This window comes from Lemur catta, chromosome 7 (genome assembly GCF_020740605.2).
Source record: "Lemur catta isolate mLemCat1 chromosome 7, mLemCat1.pri, whole genome shotgun sequence".
Lineage (NCBI taxonomy): Eukaryota > Metazoa > Chordata > Mammalia > Primates > Lemuridae > Lemur > Lemur catta.
The window spans coordinates 102,436,240-102,459,402 of NC_059134.1; the positions used below are offsets into that span (position 1 = coordinate 102,436,240).

General features: G+C 54.6%; 1 protein-coding gene across 1 annotated transcript in view; it reads left to right on the forward strand.

Moving 5' to 3' along the window:
• The window catches only part of LOC123642167 (SH3 and multiple ankyrin repeat domains protein 3-like), a 322,145-nt gene that overhangs the window by 74,262 nt on the left and 224,720 nt on the right, over window positions 1-23,163 (forward strand). Inside the window, exons 6-9 of the mRNA XM_045557074.1 lie at window positions 3,316-3,467; window positions 4,476-4,643; window positions 9,587-9,703; window positions 18,817-18,894. Coding sequence (XP_045413030.1) covers window positions 3,316-3,467; window positions 4,476-4,643; window positions 9,587-9,703; window positions 18,817-18,894 — 515 coding nt within the window. The remainder of the gene's footprint in view (window positions 1-3,315; window positions 3,468-4,475; window positions 4,644-9,586; window positions 9,704-18,816; window positions 18,895-23,163) is intronic.

Consider the following 23,163-nt stretch of genomic DNA (forward strand, 5'->3'; position numbering starts at 1 on the left):
AGGGCAGGGAGCTACGTAAAGTGGAGTGCATCTGCCTGGGGGATCCGTCCTTCTGCCCGATACATTTATTTATTCATTTGCTTATTCAGTAATGTATCCGTGTAGATTCGTGGGCATTTGCTTTCTGTTTGGGTTGTGATCCAGCACTGCTCCCTTGGTTCCCTTCAGTCCTGCGGACTCCACTCACCTCCAGAGCACCTGGGCCAGTCCTTGGTCCCCAGCCCTTCCATGAGGTCCTTTCCTACGTTTGTATTAACATGTCTGCCATCTTCTCTCACATCCCAGTTTCCACCTGAGAGTCCCTCAGCCTCCAGAATTATTATTTTCTAAGAAACCTGTGGGAGGTCAGGGGAGGAAGCGGTTGTTACTGCCATGAGTCACTGCCTCTCGTAGGAGGAGTCGCTCTCCAGCCTTCTAGTTGCTGTGACCCCTCATTCTAGGTGCTTGGATGCGGCCGGGAACAGTGCACACGGCAGCCTGCATGGCTTTGAGCCCACTGGGCCGCGGTGGCTGTCCTGACTGCTCCCACACCTCACTGTGTGCCTTCCTGACGCTGTGTCACATCCCAACATCAGGACACATGGCCGGGGCTGGTGCCCTCCTGCTGTGCTTCGAGGGGACCCCCTTTGTCACCCCTTCCTGTTGGTGCCTTTGGAAGCACATCCTGGTCATTCCCTAGAGCCGCGAGCTACGGTCGGTCTCCGGCCTGGAGGGTCTGTGTGTCTTCAGGGTCATCTCGGGACATCACAGGTGTCTCCACTCAGGTAGTCATCCCGGTTGCGGCAGACTGGGCCATTTCTGAGCTTATACTGGTTGAGGTTCCGGTATAGTTTTAAAATGAAATTCCAAAATGCAAAAACTGAGGAATATTTTTAAGAATCATGGTGCCAGATGGCTGTAGAGTTCCCACGCTCGTTAGAGGAGTGATGACAGAGTGGCTGCTTGCACAGACAGGGCAGCCCTGTAATGTCACAGGTTTACAGCTGATTGAACAGCCTCTCCCTGGGGTGGTTCCATCAGCCCCAAATGTGGCGCCTCACTGGTTGTCCCCTTTGCAAATGTGCTGTCGAGGCCGAGGCAGCAGAGCTTCTGATGTCACCAGGGTGGGTCCTGGCTAGAGGCAAACGTGGCAAGCCTGGAACGTCATTTTGGGGAGGGCTTCTGGAACCCTTGGGAAGGCTGCCGTATGCCATTGGCCCTGTATGTCGTCCAGGGGCCGAAGCTGCCCATCCTGTAAGAAGACACAGCCGTTAACCTCATGGTGCAGTTTTCTCCACCTGCACGTCTGTCCAGCCTTGCTCTGCACACCCGGCACCCTCCAGGGCATGGCTCAGCTACAGGGGTCTGTAATGTGGAGTCAGAGGTCACGATTCAAGCCTCAGTTTCCACTTACTGCTCGCCACTGGCTCTCTCTGAGACAGCATTCTCACCTATGAAAACTCACGGTCATTGGCTATGAAAATGGCATGGTATGGTCTTTTTTTTCTTTTTTTTCCTACATCTACATTGGACCAGCTAACTTTTGCACTGGGCATGTGTGGACAGCCACATAAGGAAGAAAAATCCTAATTGTTCTGAAGGTTCACCTTGGCCCAAATGAGCATCAACATACTCATTACGTTGCTGTAAGAGACTGGAATTTTCAGTTCGATATTGTTGGCTCCTGACGGCTCATCTTTTTATGCGTTTTGACTGCAGTCGCCCCCTTCACTCACCACCGTCCCTAAGCAGTCTTCGCTGCAAGGAAGAGACCCTTGGATGCCTTCGGACACTGTGCCTTGGCCTGGGAAGCCTCTGGGGTGGGGCAGAGAGAGGGGCCGACCACTCGTGTTCTTTCTCTAGAGGGCGGGGCCTGTCCTCGAGTTTGCGTCTGCCCCATTCCCAGGCCTCTGCGAACGCGGGACTCTGGCCACGCTCCCTGCACGCCCCTTGGCGCGCTGTGCTTTCCTTGCCTTTTTGCCATTTTCTGTGCAAGAAACATCCCCCACTGTCACCAAAGTCCCTTAGGTTCTAGAAAATCCCCATTTTTCTTTAAAACCTCTGCATAAGAAGGTCCCTCTTGTGGGTGCACAACAGATCTGTGTGCAGCAGCATCCATGAGTGTGTCAGTTGTAATTGGGGAAAACGGGCCGTGTGCTGTTGACATCAGGAGAAGGGGCATGAACTCCGTATGGCAGACACACACGGGGACGCGGCGACACACGACACGCTAGCCACAAGGAGCGGGTGGGGCCTGCGCATCTCACCAGGAAAAGTCAATACGCAGAGTGGTTCCTACGGTGAATTTACAGAGCACGCAGAACAGCACCCATTTAAGAATGAATAAATGTCAGAATTGAAAACAGATGGGCGTATTCAGTCTGAGTCACCATGGAGGTGCCCTTTCTAGGGACGGAGGGTGACGGACGGAGTGAGTGTCAGGAGGGCACCCACCGCAGGACAGACGTCCCAAGGCTTTGTCCTTAGGGTGTGCTTGCAGACGGAGTGGCTGGTAACCACGGGTGTTTCTGGGTCACGGGGCTTGCGTGCTGTCATGGTACTCTTGGTGCTTTCCTGTAACTCGGAAACCTCCCTGATTAACCACGACAGACTGGCCAGAATAGTGCACCTTGCGCAGCCGTGCCCTGGTGGCATGGTAGGAAAGTAAGGAGTGAAGGGAAAGATGTCTCAACAAATGCCAGTGTCCTCAGCCGGCTGCAGACTGGTCCAGGGTCATCACATGGGGCGGGGCCTTCTTAACCCTTGGCCCCCAGGGCAGGCCTCATCCTCTTCCCTCGAGGGTCGTCCTGCGCTGCGCTGACGAATGGAGGTTTCTGCTCTCCCCGATGGAGCTCCCGAGGGCACAGACCCCACGGCTTATTTACCTTTGTGCCCCTGCAGCCCAGTCCCCGGAGTCCACCAAGATGTGGAAATTGAGTGAGGAAAGGCGGCATCTGCCTCACAAACCTCTAATTAGGGCCCTGATGGATCAGTGCTTGACTAGGGGAGATCCAGGTGGCACCACGGGGTCTGTGTCCTCAGAGTGAAGGAAGCAGGGAAACCTCCTGTGCTCACAGCCTCGATACGATCTTGTTGACTCCCCATCTCTGCCACCATAGTGATTTGCAGGTGACCCCACACGTCACAACACCGCACTGGGGTTGCCTGAGCCATACTGCCCGGGGGACTGTGGGGTCCACAGGTGGGAGGCTGTAATGTCCTGGGGTCAGTTCTTTAGCCTTAGTTTTAGGCATTTGAATGGGGTTCAGTGAGCAGTGTGACTTGGTGACTTTCCCCAAATGTTGGTTCTAAAGTGCCTGTGTTTGGGTCCCTCAGAGACCCCCCTGACCTTAGCTGCCCAGCTGGACGACTCTGTGGAGGTCATCAAAGCTCTCAGAAACGGCGGGGCTCACCTGGACTTCCGTGCCAAAGATGGGATGACCGCCCTGCACAAAGCCGCCCGGATGAGGAACCAAGTTGCCCTGAAGGTAAATCCCGGAGCCCAGCTTGCACGGGTGACACTCCTCCCCTGTCTGGTCTCCTGCAGCTGCCCCCGTCCCATCCCATCCCCAGGGTGCCCAACCCCAAAGGCATCATGAGTGAGGTTCCCCTTGCAGCAGGCTCCAGGCTCTCCTGCCCTCTTTCCTTGGTATCGTTGCTTTGGTAACTTACTGTTAACAACAGGTTGTCTTTTTCCTGTTATTGCAGTCAAAGGGCTTGTCACCCACACCCACAGGAGGAGGCTGCAAAGCCAGGCCACAGGCGCTGGCCCAGCCTTGCTGCTGCTGCTGCTGTGGCCTTGGGGTCTTTGGAAGCCAGTCGTGGGTGTGGGTCTCCCCCTCATCTTCCTCCGGCGCTGTCTCTGCCTGTCTGACCTGTTCTAACGGTGTGTTTGGGAAGCGCGGATAGAATGGCGGCCGCCCCAGGCCCATTCTCCATCAGAGCCCGAGGGAGGAGGGAGAGGGCTGCCCCGCTGCAGGCTGACCCGAGGTGGGGGCTCCTCCCTAAAGTCTGGAGCTTCCCACCTTGACGGCAGCTGCACCTTTTCTGGCTTCCTCGGAAATGAGAGCGTGTCAGTGATGCTCGCTGGGTTCGCCACGCTCAGGGTGCACGCGGAGAGCGTCCTCTGTGGTGCATGCAGCTTGAGTAGTACAGCTTTCTCTTCGCTGCAAATGTCCCTTCATGTCGTTGCTGTCCACCATACACCACTGGACGGGTCTGAGTGCTGCAGGCCCACGTCTGCACGGTGTCCCCTCCCCTCCTGAGTGTCAGCCTGTCCCGTGTGCCTGGGCACCGTTGCTGTTTCAGGGCCAGAAACTTCACTGTCTAAAGTTAGTATCTCCTTAGTTCTGGGGACTCGGCAGCAGCACTGGGAGCCCACACTCAGGTTGGCCTTGGCCTGGGGGACCGTGGGCCTCCTGCTGCTTTCCTGAGGTCTCAGTCTGAGCAAAAGGGGTCATGAGACCAATGACCATAACTTCTGATTTTTTTCCTAGACCCTGCTAGAGCTTGGAGCGTCCCCGGATTACAAAGACAGCTACGGGCTCACGCCCCTGTATCACACGGCCATCGTTGGGGGCGACCCCTACTGCTGCGAGCTCCTCCTGCACGAACACGCCACCGTGTGCTGCAAAGATGAGAACGGCTGGCACGAGATCCACCAGGTACGCAGGCCGCCTTCCCCTCCCATCCTGCCCCCGCCCACCTCCCCTTGTGCTGTAATCCCTGGGCTGGGCGGGCGGCTCGCAGGTCGGGTCCTACCATAATAAGGTGTTTTGTCTGGCCTACTTGGAGTTCCTAAAAAATGTGAATTAAAAATTCATTAAAAATGTGAATGTCAGCATTCAAAAGTAGACACATTTACATAGACATACCCATTTCTGACTCCGCCGGAGCGACTGGAAGATTAGGCGAGGCTGTGGCACTTTGCACAGCAGCAATGCACTGGAGCCGCGGGGCGCCGAGGGGCCCCGTTCTCTCCAGGTCCCCACCATCCTGGGTACCCTGACAGGTGCCAGGTGCTTTCTGAGCACAGGTGTGAGGCCTGATTTCCACACACCAGGCGCATGTGTTTCAGGCCCCACCTTGTGCCAGTGGGGTTGGGGAATGTGCCAACCACAGTCTTGGCCAGAAACAAGATCCACCTGATGTCTCCAGTGAAAAGTCTTTGATGGACCAGGTACAGGTGTGGGCAGGGTTAAAGGTCGAGCCCCATGGACAAGAGCACTGGGGAGCAGACGGTGTTTCTGGGAGCAGCAGGCGCATGTCGGGGAGGGCGGGGGAAGCAACACCCACCTCCCTCCTCTTGGCTGAGCCGAGTGGTTAGAGCTGTAGAGTGAGCCACCCGGTTTTGGGGTTTCTGCTCTGTATCATCCTGGGAGGTCAGATCTGGATTGGGTGCCCCCACCTTGCCCAGCAGGGTTCCATTTGGAGAAATAAACAAGGCCACCTTTCCCCAGGGGTCCTCAGGGGGGAGGAGGGCCACCAGGGTTTAGCCCAGACTCCTTGGTGCGCTGAGGGGAACAGAGGAGAGCGGGTAGGGGGTGGCAACCCGAGACCAGGATGGCAGAGGGCCACCCTGTCCCCCTGTCAGGTCTAATGACAGAGTCCAAAGACCGTGTTGTAAGAGCAAGGGGCTCCTCAGGGACAGTGGCAGGGACCCGGCTTGCTGTGTCAGGACCCTGTCTTTAAACACAGTCATGTTCCCAGGTACTGGGGGTTAGAGCGTCAACATGTGAAGGACACAGTTCAGCCCATAAACTGATCAGAACAGAGTGAGCCACTGTCCGGTTCACACCGCAGGCCGTACCCTGCCTCTGTTCCCAGACTGCTCCACGTGCCTCAGTGTCCCCTCACTGCTGATCCGGCGGGAAGACCACACCCGGGCTTTGAAAACCGTGGGATGTGGGGCCGTGGAGCAGCTGGCGGCTCAGGCCCAGCAAAGGGTGTCTGCATGTGTTGGGACAAGACATTGTCCCTTTGCTGATGGGCAGCCTGCTTCCTGACCACGTTAGGGCTGCAGGGACGAGGCCTGTGTTCTGGTTGGCTGCGACGTCCACCCCGTGCTATAAAGCTCCTGCCGTAGGGCAAGTGCCTGAGTGTGGTTTGGACTGACACGGTTTTACTGGGGCCTGGGGCCACGCAGAGGCTGCAGTGCAACCAACTCCATGTTGCTCCAGCCGCTGTGCTGGGCCTCGCACAACCCCAGGGGGCGCCCTTCCCCTGGCTGTGATGTTAGGGTGTATGTTTATCACAGCTGTCCAGCAGGTGGCAGTAAAGTGCCTAAAGGAAAGAGCACCCTTTTTTCCCTGTAATTTATACCAGATTGTGTGGCTGCCGAGTGGCGGGTCAGATGCTAGGCGTAGTCGGGGTGAACGGAGACTCTCTGGGAAGCATTGTCCAAATGCACCTGCCCAGGCCTCACCCGGGAGGGTCAGAGGCGGCAGGTGTGGGTGGAGCCCCCCACGGGCATTGTCCCAAGAGCACCTCAGGAGTGGGCGAGGGCGTGAGAGGGCAGGGGCAGGGTCTGTCCTAGACGCAGTTGTTCTCCAACCTCTTACCCATCCCTTTAAGCTGTCTTCACTGCCAGAGAGCAGAGCACCTGCTGGTTTTGGCATCCACTGGCTTTTCTTGCCTAAATTAATTATCACTGTCACGGTTCCTAAATGGATACTTCTGGAATCCTGTCATTGCCTCTACATTTATTAGTTGGCTTTCTGTTATAAAAAGTTTCTCTTCTCGTTTATTCTTTTGTCTGTAACAAGGTAGACACATGGATTTCTGTTCATTCTGTAGGTAACAGTCTGTTGTTATCTCAGTTTTAGCCAATGGGTGCCCCGTCAAGATGGCTCCTTTGGACATGTCCCCATCAACTTGGGGACACTTCCTTTTTTTCTGGCACAACAAAGTCTTCCAAGCTCTCGTTCTTTTCCTGCCTCGGCCTTGGGCTCGGCCATTTCTCCAAGGAGCCTGGTTCTGTGTAGCGTAGAGTGGCGTTTAGAGTGTGAGATCAAGGTGCCAGGTGTGCTGACTGCCGCAGGGCTGCCGCTGCCCCCGCCAGAGTTAGGGACGTGTGTGTGCACGTGCACCCTCATTTCACTTCGTTTCTCTCTGTGTTGAGACTGTGGGGTCATACTCACCCCCATGCCAAGCCAGTGCCGAGGGTTCGTTCTGGTTTCTGCTGTGCCATTTTGTCACTCCTTTTTCCCTTCATGGGCTCACTGGCTCCGTCCCCCAGCCACAGTTGCCCCCTGGCCTGTGCGGCTGCCACCTTGCTTGGATTCCCTCCACACCCTGCCATCGGCCTCTTCCTCTGCAAGCACCACCGCTGGGCTTTGACAACTGGGGATTAAAGACAAGTGACTAACTGAGATGATCCTTTAAAGAAAACCTGCTGGTAGATTTAAGACTGGGATTACCGGTGATGTTTGTTTTAGCACTTTTCTGCATTTCCTGCCTTTGCATGTTATAAAGCGACAGTCACGGGGACAGAAGGCACAGGGAAGGGCGTTCTTGAGGACTAGCCTCCCAAACCGTCTGTCCAGGGCTGGTGGCTGCATTCCGTCCCTTGGCACTGATGGTGTTTGACCCCTGTTGAGGGGGGAGTGCTCAGGGCTATCCCACTCGTGTAATTTAAACCTCATTAATTTAGATTAACCGGGGGAAGGGGAATAATGAGTGTGGATTAACTGTGCAGTGTTTTTATGGTAACAAAGTTCTTGTCTTCATTGACTATGGAGCAATTAAATTAAGCTGTAGCAAAGTGTGGCTGCAAGTCCTTTGGGGAGCGCTGGGTAGCCAGAGATCCTTCAGTTTAGGGAGCAAAGATCCCAACCCAAACTGGTTTTGGGGGAGCACAGTGGGGGTGGGGATTATGCCTGGTCTTTATGACCCTGAGAATCCAGAGACAGGGCAGCTTGGATGGGCTCAGACAGTGTCGTCTCGGCTTAGTCTGTGTGTGTCTCTCGTCTCCTGGTCTCTCTCATTCTCTCCCTCCCTTGTGTCCCCCTGCGTTGACGGGCCCTGGCAGCTCCAGGGTTGTGCAGTTTTCCTGCTGACCGTCCCGGAAGAACACAGGACTTCTCTTTCCCAGTAGTTCTGACGGATGTTCCAGCTTGGGACATTGCAGGTTCTCTCGGGTCGCACGGACATCCCTGAGCCATGCCTGGGAAGAGGGGACTCGTGCCCTGGCCTGTGTCCTGTGCCCCCTGCAGGAGCAGGGTGGGGCAGGCCTTCCCCGGACCTGAGAGTGGAGTTGGGTCCCCAAGTGCAGGTGCTGCTCCAGAAGAAGGGGCCTAAGGGCAGGGCAGGTAAAAGCAACAATATCTACAGGAAGGATCTGCTTTACAAATTAATGAGATTTTGCGGGAGGCACTGCAGTGGAAATGGGTGTTTCTTGGGGTTTTTTAAAAGCTCATCAAATTAATAGTTTCAGTATCTTCCCTGCCATCGTTCCTCCCTGTTAATTGCCCAGGTGCAGGTCTTTTTCCTAGACCCTGCAGGGGTGAAGTTCACCTCCATCGGTCTCAATTTTCAGAAATACGTGATCAATCAGAGCTTGCGCTGTGTCTGCCCTGGAGCCCCGTGCTCTGGCCACCCAGTGGCTGCCTGCCCTCGGTGTGGCTGTCCCGTTGCCTTCCCGACCCTCGGGGGGAGAAGTGTGGGGTCAGGACCCACGTTTCTCCCCATCCGAGGCTGCGGCCCCCAGTGTGGGTGCAGGTGGACAGAGGTACCCTTGTCACCTGTGCAGGGACCTCCTTGTTCCCTGTGAGTGGGGATGGAGAGGGGTCACACTGGCTTATTGAGTGCTGCTGGGTACCTGGCCTCGTGTGAGGACTTGCGGGGTCCCTAGTCCCACGTGATTCTCATACGAACCCTGCAAGGTGCAGTGTTGTTCCCGTTTCCAGATGACAAGGGAGGTAGGCTCCGAGGTGAAAGTTCTGATAAATGGAATGTCCGTGACTCGGGCCTAGATCTGCCTGGCCCCCAGCCCCTGGTGGTTCATAAATCGCACACATTGTCCCCACTCCTTATGCCAGAAGGGCTTGGAGAGGGTTGATCACAGTGGCTGCCCTGTTGCTGCCTCCTGAAACCTGCTTAGTGGCTGTATTACATTGAAAGTGACAGTGGGCTGTCCCTTGCACACGGAGGGACAGACATGGACTCGCACCCCGGACACGGCAGCAGGAAGAGGCTGCGAGCCACCTCCTTGGAGCGGGGCTTGGAGAACCTGGCTTGCGTTTCTTAGAGCTGGGCACCGAAGTCGTGGGGACAACTTCCTGTGTGTCTCTGGGCTTCTAGGCCCCTGGGTCTGAATGGAGGGAACTTGGGGGCCCCTTCCCAGACCCTCTAACAGCCAAGTGTAAGTTCCCAAACCAGTGGTGAGGCTTCTTCTCCCCGATCAGCAGCCGGGGGTCTGGGGGCCACCCTGAGCCTTGGGGTGCAGCAGGTGCTGATGCGTGTGGGGCCCTGGTGCAGGATGGTGGGCAGGTTGGGGTCCACACAGGCCCTGCCAACTGCGGGGTTCTGTGTGGCAGGTGTACGTGGTGCGTGAGTGTGTGGCCGTGTGCTGGGGGTTCCCAGTTGACAGCGTGGCTCTGTGTTTCAGGCCTGCAGGTACGGACACGTGCAGCACCTGGAGCACCTGCTGTTCTATGGGGCGGACATGGGCGCCCAGAATGCCTCGGGGAACACGGCCCTGCACATCTGCGCCCTCTACAACCAGGTCAGTGCTGAGCACGAGGCCCGCACGCCCTGTCCGGCCCCACCCCGGGGGCACCGGCCCCACCCCGGGGGCAACGGCACAGTGCCGAGGGCCTCGCAGGGGATCCTCACCTGCCGCTTTGCTGGGAACTGTCCCGCTGTTGTGGCAAAGAGGACACAGAGCCCCAGGGGAGCCCAGCGAGCAGCCCCACTCACGCAGCTGGCATCGCCAGCGCTGGGCTCGCACCTCCTCGTCATCCACCTTCCGGAAGTGCACTGAGCCGGGGCCTCCCTCCCCACCCTCTGGAGCTGGGGTGCAAGCCCCACTCAGTCCCGGAGTCTGTGAGGGCAGGTCTGCATGGGATGTGGGGAGAGGCTGACCAGAGGCGTGAAGTGGGGAGGGACGCGGCTGACAAAGCCAGGGTATGGTCATGGCACCCCCACCCACGGGAAGTCTGCAACAATATCACGTAACAAAAGCAAGCTTTTCACCACTGCACATAACAAATGTGCCTCGATGTGCTCTTTCTTTAAGTGGTAAAATACCCATAACAAAATTCATTATTTTAACCATTTTTCAGTGTACAGTTCAGTGCCTTAAGCACACTGACATGGCTGTGCAGCTGTCACCACCATCCACCTGCAGAACTTTCTCATCTCCGCAGCTGAAACTCTGTCCCCGTTACTCACTAACTCCCACCCCTCCCCAGCCCCCGGCACCCACCACTCTCCTTTCTGTCTCTGTGGATTTGCCTGTTTCAGGACCTCATGTGAGTGGAATCACATGGTATTTATCCTTTTATGTCTGACTTATGTAGAGTAACGTTTTCGAGGTTCATCTAGCATGTGCCAGAACGTCCTTCCTTTTTAAGGCTGAGCACTGTCCCATTGTATGTACGTACGGCACCGCGTTTTGTTTATTGTTCATCTATTGGTGGACACTTGGGTCGCATCTACCTTTTGCTGCTGTGAACACGGGTGTGTAAGTGTCAGTTCAAGACTGTTTCTGGTTCTTTTGGGAACGGACCCAGGTGTGGAACCTCAGTGTGAATAAATTAAAGCACACACTCCCCTGTGTGACACCAGCCGTGAGAACCGAGGGTGGCAGGAGAGGAAAGTGTCTGGGAAGCGCATGTGGGCTGGGGAGAGTGAGCCCCGAACGGCAAGGGGGTGCCCCCGTGCAGTGTGTGCGTGGCTGGGCCGGAGTAGAGGCCACAGAGCTGCTGTCCTGCAGGGTGGGAGGAGGGCAGCAGGGAGGCTCCGGGTGGAGGTGAGAAGGGACAGACGCATGGGGTCGAGGTGCTGCTTCTGGGGACGGAGGCTGCCGGTTTCCTTGGTGCTCAAGCTCAGGCTAATTAATTCCTGGACATCTCTATTGAAGGACTCCTCTGCTGCTTTTTTCCTTTTATTCTTCTCTTTCTCTGAGTTCAGGGAACCTCAAGTCCGGACGGTGGGGAGATGTGGATGCTGTACCAAGCAGGCGTGGAAGGGCACAGGGGGAGGTCACAGAGGAGGGGTTCTGCTGGAGGCCCCTGGGCTCTTGGTACCTGGGTCTCTGTGGGCTGTCAGCCTCATCTTCCCAGTCCAAAGCAGGGCTCCCATCCTGTTGGCTCACTCTGCCCTCCAGGGTAAAACCTCGAGCCTCACGTACGCCCAAGTCCCTCCATAGCTACTCACCAGCCCGGGCCCCCAGCCACTCTGCTGTACTCCCACTTTGCCTCTAGCCATTAAACCTTCCTGGATTCTTTCCTCTGGAAAGCTCCTATGCATCTTTCAAAACCCAACTCAGATTTCCCGCCCCCAGTTAAGCCTTCCACTATGACCCCTTGATGTATTAGCTGTACGTTTTGTTCTGCAGCCCTTTGCAAGACACAGCCAGGGTGAAATGTCCAGGACTAAGCAGAGACTGTTTTCCTCGCCAACATTCCCTGCCCCTTGGGTCCATCTTCTCGGGGGCATAAACTGCCATCTTTCAGCGTCTCCCCTGTGCCTGGCACAAGAGAGAAGCAAAGCGGATGGGGTCGGGGTAACATTGCAGCCGGGCTTCAAGGAGCATCTGCAGAGCTGCCGCTTCCTCCTTAAGGAAGCACGTTGATGTGATCTGTGTGCAGCTGCGGCCTCGGCGCACCGCAGCGTTCAGACGCGGGCACGACTTTGTGAGCGTGGAGACGTGTGGCTCAGCTGCATTAGAAAAACACATCCTAAGGCTTGGCTGTCGCGGGTAAAACATCTGCACGAGCATCTGCTTCCTAATTACTGCATTAGATGGCAAAAACATTCCTTAATTTTCCCCCATAGATTTCAAGCATATTTTATCTTAAAAAAAAAACAACAAAACAAAACAGGAAAAGTATGTTTTCTGTCGCTTGAAATAATGGTAGACAAGATGGTCTTGCAAAGTGTTGATTTTTTTTTATTAGAAAAGGTTAAAACATTTTGGCAATCTGTGTTGTCAGTTACTTATGGGGCTAAGCCTGACTTGGTGTCATCCCATGTGCTACACCTGTCCCCATCCTCGGCTGCTGGCTCTGGGAGGGTCTGGAGCTGGCCGGGACTCTCAGGAAAACCCCTTCCCCAGGGGCCTGGGGTTAACATAGGGGCCGCCGGGTCAGCCAAGTTCTGCTGTAAAGGGCCAATCAGTAAATATTTTAGTTTGAGGCCCACCTGGACTCTGTCGTAGCTATTCAGCTCAGCCACTGTAGTGCAAAAGCAGCCATAGGTGATACAGAAATGGAAGAGTGTATCTGTGTTCAAATAAAAAACTTTACTTACAAAACAGGCAGTGGGCCATTGTGGCTGTGGGCTGTGGTTTGGGGAGCCTTGGAATCAAGGTGGCATCTGCTGCTCTCCCCGACCTGGATCACAGACATGTTTCCCTCCCCAGGGCTGAGTGGCTTCCCCTGCAGGCCAGGGAGCCTCTGTAGCTGCGGGGAGAGCCGTCCCCTCCAGGGTCCTGGGACTGTCAGAGGCAGCCTGCCGCTGCCCCAGCTCCCGCCTGTGTGCCCCTCCTCTTCAGCCTGGGTACAGATGCCTGAGCTGGCACCCCTGGCTTTGACCCCCTTCCTGGCGATGCCTCCAGGGGCCATTGTGTAGAGTCACAGGCTCTGGGCTTCTTGTTCCCCTTGGCTTCTGGATACCACATCCACTTGGAATGTCAGCGAGTATACTAGGATCCAGCTCTGTGAATCCTTCACGCCTGTCCCTGGGATTCTAGGGTCTTCGCTCTCCTCCCTGTGCCTCCCCCACCTGTTGGAGTGTCTTACTGACGTGGTGAGAGAAGCCGGTCTGAGCTGCAGCTCAGCGTGAGTCCAGGAGAGGCACGGCTCCGTGCCCATGTCCTCTAGGTGCTGGTGACCGGCTGTGTGGGAGGAATGGGCACCCCAGCCTGCATCTAGCAGGCGGTGCACACTTGACCCAGAGCTGCTGTGCTCCGTCTCACCAGTGTGCTGAGCACCTTGTTGTGCCCACTTCCCCTGTCTACACACGTTTGATGTGTGGGGCTGTATCAGATGAGGCTCAGGTGCAGACAGCAGAAACTACGCTGGCCACTCTACATGGAAAAGGGTGTCCTACAGGGTGCACTGGGGAGTAGTGTAGCAGCAGACTGTCGGCCGGGGGGGTGGCTGACAAGGGTGCCTTTGCATCCGGATGAGATTCAGAGGAAGGAGTTAGGTAGGAGGCAGCCTTGGCGTAGTGGAGCAGCAGTGCAAGGAGGTGTGGCTGTCGGGACTGTTACCTTGCTGTGCCGTCTTGGGCCACCGATTGCCTCTCCTGGGGCCTGAATTCCCTTGTCTGTAATGTGGGGAAAGTTACATCCAACTCACAGGGTTGCCAAGAGCCTAGAAACAGAAAACAAACATGGTGTGCCTGGCACATAGTAGATGCTCAGTAAGTAGCGGCTGCAGTGATGGTGGAGAATGGTGGTGATGATGATGGTGATGATGAAGGTGATGGTGTTGATGGTGGTGATGATGGTGGTGATGACAGTGGTAATGATGGTGATGATGACGGTGTTGGTGGTGGATATGATGCTGATGACAGTGGTGATGGTGGTGGTGATGGTGACGATGATGGTGGTGGTGGTGGTGGTGATGATGATGATGGTGATGGTGGTGGTGATGGTGACGATGATGATGGTGGTGGTGGTGGTGATGATGATGATGGTGGTGGTGATGGTGACGCCAGTGACGATGATGATGGTGGTGGTGGTGATGATGGTGATGATGATGATGGTGGTGATGGTCATGGTGACGACGATGATGGTGGTGATGATGGTGATGGTGATGATGATGAGCAGAATAAATGAGGTTCGTGGTTGAGTTGTTCGACTCCACACTGGAATTACCTAAGGAACCCGTTGGTAATATAGATAACCAGGCTTCTGGCCCAAATCCCAGAATCCCAGCGGTGCTGAGCAGTCTGCACAGAGGCAGCTGGGACTGCCGTTGACCTGGGACCGATGCGCCGGGCTCCCTGCTCATTACGCTCCCTTCCCTTTCTGCCTTGACGGATCATGAGCAAAGTCACATACGTCACCACAACCTGGGCAGCCACCACTTGACCGTGATGTCTAATGGTGGCTCGAGGGGCCTCGTCCCTGGACGTTGCCCGTGGTCACCAGATGCACATTCATGGCTGGAACGTTCTCTTGTGGAGCTGGGAAATTGCCAAGCGAAGGCATTCTGTCTCTCTTCCCTGCATCCTTGGACTCTTCCAGTCTCTTTGGACAAATCTTCCAGCCCGTGAGCTTTCCTGCCACAGACGATGGGGCCTGGGGGGCAGCCGTCCTCTTGCCCAGGACTCTCCCGAGCGTAGCAGGACATTCAGGATGAGCATGCTCCAGGCGCTAACCTCCAGGAATGTCTGCCAGTCACTGGCCGTCAAGATCACTTGTGCATGTTGCTCCTCGCCCGTCCTATGAGTAGACTCAGTCGTGGTCCTAATGATGGTGACGGTGATGTTGCCACTGATGATGACTTGCCATGACGAGCCTCTCCTTATCAATTCTAGAAGCATCCAGGTGTGTGCACTGATACACATGCTTTATCAATTTTACACGGGCTCTGCGCTTGAATAAAATACACAGCGATCAGAATGTTCTCTCTTCTTTTATGAAATCAGCTAATTAGGGCTTTGACTGTAAGCAGCAAATTGTGTCTAATCTGTCAGCTCCCTCCCCTGGCGCTGGCTTTCTGAGAGCTCCAGAGGGAGGGAGGCAGCCTGGTGTTTGTTTTTCTGCCCCAGATAATGGAGGAAGGAAGGGAGTTTTAAATACCCAAGGTTACTAGGCCAGGCCAATTTGTCTGGAAGGTACAAAAAACAGGAAACAACCTGCCTCTCTGGGGCAAGTCCTTCGATTTTAGTGAGAGCCAAGGTGAGAAGAGGTGGGATGTTTTCTGTGGGCATCCGTGGCCCTCGCTGCTGTCCCATGGAGAGCTTGTCAGCTCTGTGGCGGCTTCCACAGGGCCCCCGGGGGCACTTATGCCCGGGAGCCTTGAGCGTTGTGAGTGCATCCTTAGATCACCCCGAGCCTTTGGTGGGTACTTTGTTTGGCTTTTTCTTTAAACAGGAGAGAAGATCCCTGCTAGGTCCAAAAGTAACCCACTTAGTAAATGGCGAAGCCAGGCTCCCAACGCGTGCCCTCCCCCAGGCTTTGGGGGACACGTTCCCATAACCCATTCATGGGACGGCTGTGGCTCTAACGGGCACAAGTCGGGCAGAAGTGCCCGTGCCCCATGGTGTGTGAGGGGTGCGGTGCTACCCACCCCCGCCCTTGTCTGGGGCACAGCTATTCACAGGGAGGGTTGGTCTGTGGGACCAAAACTCTGGATTTCATTGTACCCCAAATATGAATGATTTGTTTGCTGAGAACATTTATATCTTTTTAAATTGTAGTTTTTACTGCACTCAAAGCAAGACATGAACACATGCTCATGGCAAAAATTAGAAGAGTATAGAAATCCCAGAGTAAAAACTGGAAGTCCCCATCGTGCCTTTCCCAGGGGTTCCTGCCCCTAAACCCTTGCTCGGGTCCTGTAATGTCACTTGGACCGTGGCACATTCTTGCAACCCACAGCTTTGTTCTCAAGTGCAGGGGGGCTCCCAGCGTGTGTTCTTTGCTGCTTGCACTTTCCAACCTGCTCCTTCATCTCCAGTGTGCTTTGTGCCATCTCAAGTGAGTGCACTGCCTCTGTTTACCCACCGTGCCCTGTGCCCCAGGCTGAGGTTCCACATGCATCAGCCCGTGGTCTGGTCCGCAGAAGGCAGCCTCTGTGTCCCGCCTTCCCAGAGAGCGGCGGGCATCTTCTGCAAAACCTGCCTGCGGGGGGCAGTCCCTGCATCCCGGCACAACTTCCGAGAAGAGACTCGACATCCCTGTGGGGCAGAACCAGCTGTGGCCAGAAGTGGGTGGGGGTCGGGGCTGTGGGCTTCGTGCAGAAGACTGCGGTCCTGTGCTCCTGAGCCCATCCCGGGGGTCCCTGCTGCCCACGGTGAACACCCGCCATCAGTACCATCTGCAGTCGTTCAGGCGGGGCTTGTTCACCTCAGCACCATGGGGGGCAGGATAATTCCGTGTTGCTGGGGGCTGCCTTACGAACTGCACGATGCCTCACACCATCCCTGGCCTTCACCCACTCAGTGCCAGCAGCACTCACCGTTGGGACGGCCAGATGTTCCCTAGAGGGCAAAATCACCCCCACCCTCCGCCCATTGAGAACCACTGCCCAAGGGTATGGGGAAACCTTTTGGATTTGCTTCTCATTGGAATTGGGGTACAGAGGCTCTGGGGGTGTCTCCTGACCAGCCTGACCTTCCTGCAGGGGGACAGGACAGGATTCTCAGCACAGTCCGGGGGGTGGTCCTCTCTCACTTGCTCATGCCTGGCTCCGTGGGCTCCGTGGGCTCCGTGGCATCCACACCCAGAGCCCCTCTGCACAGAGATGGCCTCAGATGGGGCGTGAGGCAGAGCGTGCCCCTGTGCTTGCAGGTGACTGTTTACACAGACGGTGACCAAAGCCAGCCATGAGTGTAGCCGAGGTCCCGGGACGCTGGCAGCTTGGGGACGCAGCGGCTGGTTGGTTTTTGTCCACATAACTCACATCTGCCCCTGCCTGCGTCTCGTGTTCTGGGCAGCTCAGCCCCTCTCAGATGCCACCCCCAGAACAGAGTCCTGCTTTGGGCTTCTGTCTGCTTCTTCGCAGGTGGTTTCTTCATTAGCAGTCGCCGTCATGGGGCGGAGGCCCCGGTGGGCCCCTCGCCTGGGTGGCAGGGACGGGAAGCCCTGCCGCTCCTGAGAGCTGACTTCCTCGCTGTGCTCGTGGCTCACGCCGCCGCGTGGTCGGGGATGCAGACTTCTGCCCGGGTGGCCCCCTTTCTCATTCTCTTTCTTTTCTTTTCAACATATAGCACCTTTATTGAGATACAATTCACACACCATACGGTTCACCCTTCTGAAGTTGGCATTTCCATGCTGGTTGGTCCAGTTGCAGAGTGTGCAGCCATCACCACAATCTATGGTTGGTCGTCTTTATTGGCCCAAACAGAAAGCCTGTGCCCGTGCGCAGTTGCTCCCATGTCCCTCCGACCCTCCCAGCCCTGGGCAACCTGTCCTCTGTCTCTCTGGGTTTCCAGCTTTCTCCTCAAATCTGCTGGTCCACCATGTCCTGTGGCCTGTGCAGTGTCATGTATCTTGGCCCCTTGCTGTTCCCCGGGAGAGGGTTCGCCTCCTGGTCGGGGGCGGGGTCTGTGGCCTGTCTACGTGGGAATCCCTGGTTGGTTGTTTCACTCATTCCTTTATTCAATTGTTATTTTTCAAGTGTCGTTGTCGAGGTAATCTTGCCTATTGTCTGGGTGCTAGACTGTAGGGAAAGATGGAGCGGCCAGGACACGCCCAGGGCAGGGCTGGCGGTGGCTCCCGTTGGGGCCACCGGCACAGGTCCTGTAGGGGAGGGAGCCCCAGCGCAGTCGGAGGCTGCCTTGCTGCAGGATGCATGACACCAGCCCATGCTTGACTTTGTTTTTGAGACATCTTGCTCTGTCAGCCTGGTTAGAGTGCAGTGGTATCATCATAGCTCACAGAAACCTCAAACTCCTGGGCTCAAGCGATCCTCCAGCTTCAGCCTCTCAAGTAGCTGGGACAGCAGACGTGAGCCACCACACCTGGCTAATTTTTAAATTTTTTGTAGAGGTGAAATCTGTCTGTGTTGCTCAGGCTGGCCTCAAACTCGTGGCCTCGAGCGATCCTCCTGCCTTGGCCTCCCAAAGTGCTAGGATTACAGACGTGAACCACCACACCCAGCCCCTTGACCATTTAAATACTCCTCCAAAACCAGAATTTACTTGTTCTGAACAGTCAACGGCATCTACTAGGCAAAATCGTTCCTATCATCAGTATGTGTACATTACTTTTCTACCATCTGCCTTTTCATTTGCAGCTGTTTGCCCTGTACTCTTCCTGGGGAGCTTTGGAAGGGGTGGCAAGAAGTTCTCCATCAGCCCCATGGGCAAGTGGTAGATGCTTAACAAATGGACAGGCGTAGATCTATTTCCATTATAAAAATACGTAAGAGGCAATGTTTGCTCGCTTTTAACAAACCATGAAAAATTAAATCTACATATAAAGAAAGGTTCCTGCTGTTCTCTCCCTAATCTTTTTTCCTTCCTAAGAAAGTAAATACTGGGAACTGGTGCGTATCCTTCTAGACATAATCTTTGCTTTTCTACAATATAGACTTTAAGCTTGTAAAGTGTAAATGTAAAATTTCCTGTTCCTTTCTTTCTTGTTGTATTTTACTTATAGTATTTCACTTGTTATATATTTTATGCATATGTGCAAGACTTTTTGCAGCATACAGTCTTAAAAAATGGAATCGTTTGGCCATGGGGTGTATATATTTTAAATTCTTATAGATTGTGCCAAGCTGCCGTCCAAAGCATTTGCGGCAGTTGAGCCTCCGCTGATGGGTCGCGTGCGGCCACCCTCATCCCTGCAGCTCTGGGGCAGGCGACGTGCCCCCTTTTAACCTTGTGTCTGTGTTTCCCTCATTTCTCGTGAGCTTGAGCCTCTGGACGGATTTCTCTGGAGACTGTCGATGGCACCGTTTTACAAGCAGGTCTCTTCTTTTCGATTTGCAGGACAGCTGTGCGAGAGTGCTGCTGTTTCGAGGCGGAAATAAGGAATTAAAGAACTACAACAGCCAGACTCCATTTCAGGTAACGAGAGGTCTCAAACATCGGAAAGGCCTGTGTGTGAGTTACTGTGGGGGCAACTCTCGAGTTTCTGCACGTCACGTCTGTATGTGTGGCATGAAGTTGGCTGTTTTTTTGGTGGACGTTCCGTGTCTGGAGGCCGCACCCCGCACCTCCGTCTCTCAGGGTCAGGTTGCCCGTCCTGCATGCCTGCGTCCTCATGGAGCAGTGGCATGAACAGTGCAGAGGCTCACCTGTGTGGAGCGTGCAGGAAGCAGCTTTGGAAAGGCAGCAAAGACGTGGATGCTTTTAATCGTGCAGCTGTTGGAAAGTGCTGGATCCTCTGCCTGTCCCCGGAATGGGGCGGGCTTCGGAGCATCTCACGGTGGGTGGCTTGTCATCCAGTGGCACCGCCCCAGCCCTGGGTCTGCTGTCCCAGAGTGGAGAGGGAACAGTCTCAACCTGGCATTGGTCAGTGTGTTCCATGGTGGCATACGCAAGCCCTGGTCCTAAATTTTTAAAAAAATTATGGTAAAATACATAAAACACATAATTTATCATTTTAACCATTGTAACGTATGCAGTTCAGTGGCGTTAGGTACATTGTACATTCATGGTGCTGTGACCCATCACTGCTGTCTAGTTAGGAACTTTATTACCTTAAAGGAAACCCCATGCCCGTTAAACGGTTACTCCTCATTTCTCTTCCCCCTAACCCCTAGACAACCACTGCTCACTCTCTGTTTCTGTGGATTTGCCCATTCTGGACATTCCATATGAGTGGAATCATACAGTACATGACCTTTCGTGTCTGGCTGCTTGCACTCAGCATTGTGCTCGCAAGGTGCATGCGTGTTGTAGCCGGTGTCGCTGTTTCATTCCTTTTCACGGCTGGGTAATAGTCCACGGTGTTGGGTACGGAGCTTGTCTAATTTTGATGCTGTTGACCAGATACCAGATAGTTTAGGGTGAAAATAAATTTTTTAGCTAAATGCTCTAAGTTCTGGAAATGCTTTCCGATACTATGCACAGTCAGATATAGCCACTTGAACTGCTAATTGATGTGACCATGAATCTCCCTATTTGGAAATAATTTTTACGTTTTATTGCACTGAGAGAAGACTTTAGAACTAGTTTCCATGGATGATTTTACTGATGCTTTTCTTAGACATTACTAACATACGTATCAGGCTTGATATACGGAAAACGAATGAGTTCAGTCCAACAGCTGGGCCCAGATGTTCAATAACCACTATAAAGAGTTCACTTAATTCTTCCATTGCGGGAAGCCTGGATTCCAGCCTTGAATCTTGCAGTTTGCAAACGTTTAATAGAAAATGGATTGTGGAAATGGGTTCCTGGGTTGCTAATGGGTCTATAAAGATCGCAGTTACTCTGCAAGAGAATTCTCTCTTTCCAGCAGCGACTGAGAGGGGGTGTGGTGTGCTACATCTGCCCCTGTAGGGTTAGCTGTGCATTAGTGGGCTTGGTTTTAGAAAAAACTTTTTTTTTGGCTGTTAAATAATATATTTTTCTGGTCCTTTTTTAAACAAAAGTTTAAAAGTTGCTTAAATTGCTGAGAAAACTAATGCTAATGCCCTTTGAATCATGGCAAGTACTTGGATGACACAGAGGGTCATTTCTGTGGCTTGTAACTGCGGCGTGACGCTCCAGGGAAGCGAGTTTTCCATGGCATCTGGGATCGAAGGCCAGTGTGGGTGGCCTGCCCTCTCTGCCAGTCCCCTCACTGTCCCATCGTCACAGGCAGGGCCCACCTGGGATGGGGACGCCCCTCCTACATGAATCCTGGCAGGACGCTTAGTGCACCCTCACGGCAGCCGAACCGCACCCGCACAAGCCAACGCTGTCTCCCTGTTTTTGCTAATGACAGTCAGACAGGTGCCACAAATGGTCCTGAAAGAAAACGGTACAAAATACCATTAAACCGACTGGATTTTGTGCCCTGCAAACATTGCCTGGGTAGCCAGTGGCATGTGACCCCAGCAGACCCACATGCCAGCCTGGGCTCCAGCTGTGCATGTCAGGAGCCAGGTTCCTCCTTCGTATCTTCCCGAAGATGGGTTTTAATAATACCTGTGGGTCCTTGCCCATAGAACACCCCCAGCCTTTACTGTTCATTCACCATTCTTTTCCCCCCGCCAATCATGCGGACTGAGTCATGCGGTATCGGGTGTGTGTGGGAAATGCTGGTGTGCTGCCTCGCTGAAGAGAGATCACACGTGTTCACCTGGAAAACGGAGGTCACGCAGGGAGCATTTCCTGCTGCTGTGAAGTCAGGCTGATCTAAGATATCTTAGCATGTTTGACGGAATTCGCTGGCCATGCCCTTGCTTAACAATTAAACCCCAGTGCCGGACCAGCCGCATCAGCCAGATCAGAGAACTTGAGAGAAACGTGGGTTCCCAGACTTCAGCCCGGCCCACTGACTCAGGGCTCTGTGTTTACTTAGCCCCCGGGGATTCTGGTGTCTGCTCAGGTTTGAGAATCGAAAGATAGACGTGAGTGCTTTATGTGAGGAGGAAAAGGAAGAGGAGGAGAAGCAGCACTTAAAATGTTGCTTGGGTGTATCTCGAATAAGGATGATGGTGATGGTGATGGTGATGGTGATGGTGATGATGATGGTGATAGTGATGATGGTGGTGATGGTGATGATGGTGGTGATGATGATGGTGATGATGGTGGTGACGATGGTGGTGGTGATGGTGGTGATGATGATGGTGACGATGGTGGTGACGATGGTGGTGATGATGGTGGTGATGATGGTGGTGATGATGATGGTGATGATGGTGGTGACGATGGTGGTGATGATGGTGGTGATGATGATGGTGGTGATGGTGGTGACGATGGTGGTGATGATGGTGGTGATGATGATGGTGGTGATGATAAGAGCAGGGCCGAGCTGCGGCCGTCAGGAAGGCGACCATGAACCTGCTTCTCTGAGCCAGGCCGGCCCAGCCCCAGAGCTGGATCCAGCCTTGGGCAAGAAGGGTAAACACAGCCACAAATGAGAAGGAAGGTCACAGAGTGGCGAGTGACAAGAAAAGAAGCAGGGTAAGGTGAGCAGAGAAAGTCGAGGACAGAGGTGGGGCCACTGTGGGGAACTGGGCGCCAGCACCCCGGGATGAGGGCCTGCAGAGAAAGCTGCTTCCTCTGCTCCACTCTCAGGGCTTCACCCCAACCCGAGATGTGCAGGTCTCTCCCAGCAGCCACCTCTCTGACAGCAGCTGGGGTTCTGACTAAGGGCTCAGGCCAACCAGATGCCCCCACTCTGCCCAGCCACCAGACCAGGCTTTCACCTGTGCTTCCGACTGATGGGCTAGAGATTGGGAATTCCGGCCACCCCGTCCTTGGATTTGGAAATTTGCTAGAATGGCTCCCAGAACGCAAGTAAACAGTTCGCCTACCTGTGGGCCAGTTTGTAAAGGACATGACTCAGGACAGCCGAATGGAAGAGATGCACAGGGGAAGGAATGGGGTGGTGGTGGAGCTCCACATCCCCTCTAGGGGTACCACCCTGCCTCCCGGCGTCTCTGTGTGCTCCCTGCCCTGGAAGGTTCTCTGGCCCCATCCCTCTGGGTTTTTGTGGAGGCTTCGGTGCATAGGCGTGATGGATTGAATCACTGGCTACTGGCGACCAGTTCAACCTCCAGCCCCTCTCCCCTGACCAGAGGTGGGCGTGGATGGGGCTGAAGGTTCAACCCTCTCATCACAGGGTTGGTCCCTCCCCGGCAGCCAGCCTGATCCTTAGGGACTTTCCAGAAGTCACCCCACCAGCATCAACGCGGCGTGGTTGAAGAGGGATGACATGAATAACAAAAGTCACTCTTCCCACATTTACTGCTGTTACCACTTAGGGAGTTCCAAGGGTTCTAGGAGGTCTGTGCCAGGCACAGGGAGGAAGACCGAGTGTATATTCCCTAGCATACATCACCTGGACACAGCGAAGGCCTGGAGTCTGGAAAGGCCCTGGTCATAGCGCGTTCAAGGGAGGTGGTGCCCGTGGCTGGCTCCTGCCTGGGGCCGCAGGTGGACTTGTGACAGGGTGTGTTAGGCTAGATGATGGTCTCCACAGGTGTCATATCCTAACCCCTGGAACCTGTGCGTGTGACCTTACGTGGCAGTTCAAGATTGGGTACCTGCGCCTGGTGAGGGCTTGTGGCGGAAGGCGGAGGGGAAGCCGCATGCAGAGATCACACGGTGAGAGCCGAAGTGCGTGGGGAGGTGCCAGGCTGTTTAACGACAGCTGTCTCAGAAACTAGCAGAGTGACAACG